The sequence below is a fragment of the Uranotaenia lowii genome, chromosome 1 (assembly GCF_029784155.1).
Source record: "Uranotaenia lowii strain MFRU-FL chromosome 1, ASM2978415v1, whole genome shotgun sequence".
NCBI lineage: Eukaryota > Metazoa > Arthropoda > Insecta > Diptera > Culicidae > Uranotaenia > Uranotaenia lowii.
Window position 1 is genome coordinate 27,211,392 of NC_073691.1, and position 6,902 is coordinate 27,218,293.

The window sequence follows — 6,902 nt, forward strand, 5'->3', positions numbered from 1 at the left end:
TTGCAATTTGGTACCCCGTTGGTGATTTGTGGTGATGGTCCGAAAAACCGAAACTTTGAGCAATTTGAGGCACCTCTAAATCAAATTGGGCCAATCTACAAAATGTATATGGTTCGTTGGCAAAATTTGATCATGAAATTTTTCCCATACACCCGTTGCTACCCTGATGTAGGAAATGCAAAATAGAACTTTCAATTTTGAAGATCTGAAAAATGCAGCTTTTGGCTCCTCCGAGGCAGAAGGTTGCCGACCGCAGTTCTAGGTTATCAAAGTTTGTTTGCAAGTGAGAGTCAAAATGTCAATGTGAAGTAAATTCTGTACCACATGGAAAAAATCTCGAATCCCGTCCAGTTCCCGAAAAGAAAGTTCAAAACTGATAACGCGTGATAAGCGTGATGTATTTTTTTAAACTGTAATTTAACAACAAATACAGCTTCTCACTATTCAATTCGGTTTCTATCTTCAGTGGCCAGAGTTTTGTGAACAGTTAAACAATAAAGATTGTTACGCGATGTTTGCTGCTTTGATTTTGACATGTTTCTTCCTGAGCAGCTCGATTGCTAAACAGTTCATTTGCGGAATACCCAAAGTTCACAAAGGGCCGACTATTAAAGGGGGCAACTCCGTCAACAGCGGAGATTGGCCCTGGCATTCAGCGGTTTATCACAAAGATAGACATTCATTCCGATATGTCTGTGGCGGAACTCTCATAAGTGAAGAATTCGTGATAACGGCAGCTCACTGTCTGTTTAACGTTGACAACAACCAGCGTTTGAACGGGAACAGAATTTTCGTTCGACTTGGAGTTTACAATTTGGACGAAATTAGTGAAGAAACCAAACAATTCCCAGTTCAAAGGTTACATATTTATGCTAACTTCAGTAGCAGAAATTTACAGGACGATATTGCCATCTTGGAACTGGCCGAAGTCGCTCGATTTACAAATTACATTCTGCCGGCATGTTTGAGTATGGAATCCACAAGCTCTCAAGGAACAGTAATTGGATGGGGTCTGGTGGAAAATGACGAAATTTCCCCGGTCCTTAAGATAGCGCGTCTTCCCGTTATCGATACATTGAACTGTCTAATCAGTGACCGAGACTATTTCGGACAAACGCTCGATAATGGAATGTTCTGTGCTGGGCACAGGAATGGAACAACGGTCTGTAATGGGGACAGTGGAGGTGGATTTTTCGTCAAACATGGCAGTAGCTGGCACCTGCAAGGGATTATCTCTTTCATAAAGAAGCGTCCTGACCATTCCAACTTTTGCACCACGGATAGCTATGCCGGATTTACGAACGTTACGGATTACATCCCCTGGATCAGGAACATAACTAGCATTCGACTGAAAGAAAAAGCCTGTAAGTATCCACTTTGAATTGATGTTTCTATTTATGTCGAATCGAATATTCACAATATGAAATTTTTGTGTTTTAATAGCATGCTCCCATGGAAAACGTAAGCTGAAGAAAAAGCACTTCCATGGATCAAGGGACGAAACGGAATCCGAAGAGATATTCATACTGGCCGGGGTATGGACTACTTCATAACAAATTGGCATGGGAAGATATTCCATTTGTGAGATTACAATAGTATCGAAAAAATTTGTGGTCACTTCAAGTGGATGCGTATCAGATACACCAGGGAATATGTTTGTAAAGGTAGGCCGAAAGAAGGATAGTTTGGGATACATGGAGTATAGTCAAGTGCTTAATGTTAGTAAGGTGATAAAACGCGAAGATTTTTTCGCAATATTACAACTTAGCTCTGAATTAGCTAATGTTTTCCGATCACGTTCAGCCAATTTGTCTATGGGAAGGCGGCACACCACAAGAGCACATTGACGGTCAAATTGGATACATGGCAAGTGATTATATAACTTTAGGTTCTCATCATTTCGGTGAAGAGAGAGATGAATGACATTCTGGTGTTAAAATCCTTATGATGAAATAAATAAAAAAAAAAATCGGTGAAGACGTTGAAAAGAAGGCACGCGATGCAATCACTTTCGAAATAATTCCCAGCGCAGTGTTGGGGGAAATAAAAATCCTTAAAGCAGCCGTTTGTTAATAGCAGCTTAAAGCTAAAAAATATAAACTTTATTCAGTATAATTTTTAAAGAAAGGAAAATGTTAATCTTACATTTGGTTTACTACCCACGATCTACAAATTTGCTTTGCTCAACTGGCGCTTCTGCGTTGCACAAAGTGCGATTTGCACCAGTTCCTAATAAATTTAGTTCTAAGTTACAAAGATGAATACATCGAAAATACGTTTAGTAACTTACGTGAGGAATAACTAGGCATATAATTGTTCGGAATAGGTTTACTTTAGATAATAGTTTCTACGCTGACTTCATCTAGCGCCTGCGGAGTAATTGATTTTAGGTTATAGTAGGACAATATAGGAAACTAGGTATTATTGTTAACTCACATCAATCGATTTTGTTAAATTTCGATCACTATACCAGCGTAGAGTAATGATGATTATAAACTTTGTATTTAAATCTTATGTATAAATGACTTTAAAGCGAAATAATCTCAGCAATACGAATGGCAAGAACTAATATCACTCCTCGTTTTCAAATTGTTCTTCGTCACTTCCGTTGGTAATCTCGATTCTGGTTATTTGACAGTTCTCTTCAACTGGTCCTTCTCGTCGTGGTTTTGTTAGGCGTTACGCCTGCCAAAACGACATCCAGATATCGAAAGCTTTTTAGGAGATAAACTGTTTTGTGCACGCATGCTCAGTGAAAAAATCATTCTTGTCCATCAAGGTTCGGGTCTTTACATACATCATAATAATCGATGGGTGCTACGAGCAATGTCACTGTACAGGCTCACACCAGATAAAAATTCTGTAGCACCTTTCGTAGATGTTAGCAGATATTTAACTTCCGATACGGAGCTCTAAGCAGATGCAACCTTAGGAGTGTAGCTATCTATAGTGCTGAAATAACGTGTTCTACCAGGGCAACCAATTTTTCATTCTAACACGAATAAAAATTCTTGTTCGGTTGCCAATTTAACAAATTGTTCAACAATGCTAGAACTCTCTTCGAAATCCATGGTCAAAAGGGTCAAACTGGATCGCATTCAAACTTGATGCTGAATTCAACGATGTTTTATTCATCGAAGTACCATGCGCAAAGCATTTTATTGATGTGAAAGAATGCTAAGGACTGTTCACGAAAGATAGTGGACACTGGTTATTTAATGTTATTAAGTAAGTATTACTAGCTAGAATTGTGAAAATAATGTTGATTTGTTTTGTTAAAATCTGCTCTAAGCAATACACTGTGGTGAACCATACCTACCACATACACGTGAACAAATGTTGAAAAAATTTGAGTTTTTTACCTGCAAGAGCCAGTTCGATGTGGACGGTAAATTTAAGAAGAAGAAAATGTCGAAGTTCGCCTCCAAATATCGTTTGGCAGGCTATCTGCTCTTGCGGACTGAGGGGTGAGCCTTTCGTGAAAAGGGCACAGTAAATGGCGAGATCCAAGAATCTGAGTGCCTCGAGAAGCGCCTTTTGCCGTTGTCGCAGCAGCACTACGAAGCTCCGCTATTTTGGTTAGGTTTGGCATCATGCCACTATTCTGTCTTGGAGTGGTATGACGCCGTCCGGAGCTGCGCCTGGAGCAGCAGTATTGGGTAATAATGAAGCGGGAACTTCGAAAGAGCCAGAAGATAGTCAAAGACGAGAAGGAAATTGTTGGGGTGCGGTCCAAACCCTGCTTGGACCTCGCAGTGGACTGTATGGGGGAAATTCCTTGGGGCAAACCTTGGGCTTCTAGTTGGGTTGGGTATTCCGTGGGGGTGTTGGGTTGTCCCTTGTGATGATAGCAATCTCTGCACCAGCGGCGGTAAGTAAAACTCCGATCGTTTACTAATAAGGCACACAATTTATTCACGGCAAGAAGTACACATTTATTTTGGCTCAAAACACACTACTTTTAAAACGACTTTATTAATTACAAAACTACATTAAACATATATTTTACGGCAAACTATTCAATTTTAAACGGGGTCTCATATGACCTGTGCCAAATCGCTCTTAAGACTACTCTCGATATAATATTAGGAAAATGGTGAACTTTTTTCGGGATTTTTCTTCATTTTTGTTGTTCTTCAAAAAGTTTAGCTGTGAAGATCAGCTGTTTCGCTCATCATCAAATGTCTTCTCTAATCCTTCTGCTGCGTGGGGTTTCGACCATCGACCATCGCAGCATCGTGTTTAGGGTCCATAGCTAGTCTACAAACAGAAATGTTTAGAAAATGGGAAACAAAACTGAGAAACTGATACCGGATGACACTGTTGTGAGTGTTCTGAGTTCCGCATCCAAGAATCGCCCGATGGTCCACAGCTGGCTTCACATGCTCACCTGACACAAACACAAGTGTTCTCCATCACGGTCCAATGTACAATGCCGCGCGATGCATTTGATGCTTTCAACGGCACCTATAGTTGGCCGTAAGTGAGATAGCATGTATGATAGCTTGCATAGTGGCTGCGTCCTCGTAGCTATACCCGATATATATCTAATCCACCTTGTATCCAAATCCTATATCGCACATCCCCCTTCTTCTCCGGGAAAAAGAAAAGAACGAAAATAATACTACAACGTCGTTGCCGAGGATGAATAAAAAAAGGGACGGCTTTTGAAAAAAAGCGAAGATAATAAATAAGATAAATTCCCAAATTAGTCCTCAAAATTATACTTAAATCATTTTCAATTTCATGAACAAAGGATACGAAATTTTATACTTTCGCTTTTGCCAATGTTTCTTTTTTCCTATTTTGAAAACTCCCTATATTGGTTTATGTTCAATGATCGATAAGAGAATCCCTAAGCATTTGTTCAAATTCTAATTACGAGTGCATCGCAAGGATTGGGGATTCACAAATCAAAGTTTCAACGGATTAAAACAACTTTCTAGAACGAGCTCTGCAAAGTTTTGTGTTTCTTCAAAAATAAAAAAAAATCATCCTATATTTGTTTGGTTACATTGGTGAACATCAAAACTTTATTGAAATTAAACACATAAGCCACTATCTCAAATTTCGCTTGCTAAACATGTTACTTCGATCATACACAAATACAAAATATTTTTATTCATACGTCTGTATATAAACAAAACAGAATTGATGTAAGATTTCAATATTCGTCTTATTTTAACTACTAGCTCACTACTAGTGTGAACTTTAAACGAACAAAATAGTTTAATTTTAAAAATCAATTCTGATAACCTTTTATCCATTTATTTGAATTTTGAGGGTGATTTTTTTTCCCGTGTCAATTTAATACCACTTTGAGTTAGCTGATGACTATTCATGTTGGGCCTGCTAAAAGTTTAAACCTTGCTGCTCAGTCTAACGGACAGTCCCATAAGAATGACTGCAGATTAGTGTGCGGGACGAGAAGAAGCTGTTGTTATCTCACTTTTACACATTGATATGCAGTGAATAAGAGACGGTCCATCGCAAATCGTGATTGTCGATTTATCAACGTGCAAGTATATATCTGCCGCCGAATTGTATATCTCTGTTTCACTTTCCCATAAATAACCTGTATAAAACAGACTATCTGAGCATTTTTGGTAACTGATATTTGCTCGGCTTTCTAAGACGTTGCTACATCCTTTTGAGTTGGAGTTTCATTACCGTATCTTCATCAATTTAAAGTTGGCCTGACTTGTGGACCTTTAATCACGGTTATAACTTTCCTGCTGCGAGTTTGACACACAATATCGCGGGTTCACTTTGAAGACATTCGCTGCCGCTGCCATGAGAGTCAATAAGAAATTATTATGGTTTAAAAGTTCGGACGGCAAGTAGTTAAATTGTCCTGAATAGTTATTCAGTTTATAATTACTAACATTTCTCTTTTTCATTCTAATTTTAGAAACGGAGATAGAAAAGGCAGTAAGGTGTTATTGTTCTCGCTTACTCCAGTGTACTTAATCATATTCCCAGTCGATTTCGATCACGATAGATTCCGTCTCACGTATCATTTATAGCTATGATGTCACTGACGATTCTATATAATTTTTCAAGTGATTTATTCACAGAAAACCTGCTCTCTTACGGCTAACTTATCAATTGCTTTCCCAATCAAGTCCATTCCATCGTTCACTTCATTTCCCAAGATTCTCAAAGTCCTTAAGCCGATGCACTCTTCGAGCAAGATAGGGCTATAACTTAACGAATTTCAAATCGAGATTTCTAAACCAATGGACAGAAGTCACATCTACCGCCGCAATCCATGTTGGTAGTCTTATCTTCGTTGTATGTTTTCATTGACTTGTATTCATCCTTTCTCGTAGAAGCTAACCAAATGATCCAATCCATTCACTGGTTCTTCTAGAACTTTGATATGTCAATGCAGTTATCAGTTCATTGGATTCAACTGTTTTCAAGATCTCATCGTTCAACCAATAAGTTTCTTATCCATCCAGGTGCCCACAATCAGATTACAGTCCATATTACTTTCCTATTTTTCTCATTTCCTTTTTTGTCAGCCAGTAAAGTCAAGCGGACATCATTCTTTAAAACTCAACTCTCAGAGAATCATCAACTAAATCATGAATAAAATGCACATTTCACTTATCAACGGCAGCTCTATATAGAAAAAAGCTGTGTAAAAACTACATTTACAAAACCTGTCATTCGAGCCAAGCTGCAAGAAATCGTTTTAGTCAATAAATGTTCAAACAAACAATCATCGAAACCGGCATCTATGTAGGTGTATGTTTCGATCCATTGGAAACTATGTTAAGCCGCAGGATAGAAATTAAAGAAGCTGCATTCCATTTGCAAGCTGCTCCAAGTCGCAACAAGCCGAAATCAGTTGCCGTTTCGTTCAAGCGAGCTGTGCTAAGCCACAACAGGAAAAC

At 38.6% G+C, this 6,902-nt stretch overlaps 1 protein-coding gene across 1 annotated transcript; it reads left to right on the forward strand.

The window, feature by feature from the left end:
- Window positions 1-461: 461 nt before the first annotated feature.
- Window positions 462-3,035, forward strand: LOC129739297 (coagulation factor XI-like). Its single transcript, XM_055730708.1, has 2 exons — window positions 462-1,364; window positions 1,444-3,035. Exons 1-2 carry the CDS (start codon window positions 512-514, stop codon window positions 1,551-1,553), a joined length of 963 nt encoding a protein of 320 aa, XP_055586683.1. The 5' UTR covers window positions 462-511; the 3' UTR covers window positions 1,554-3,035.
- Window positions 3,036-6,902: the final 3,867 nt, after the last annotated feature.

Excerpts from the sequence above, each read along its gene's own strand:
- LOC129739297 (XM_055730708.1), top strand. The coding sequence starts at position 512 with ATGTTTGCTGCTTTGATTTTGACATGTTTCTTCCTGAGCAGCTCGATT. Across the intron at positions 1,365-1,443 it reads TCGACTGAAAGAAAAAGCCT|CATGCTCCCATGGAAAACGT; the intron begins GTAAGTATCCAC and ends GTGTTTTAATAG.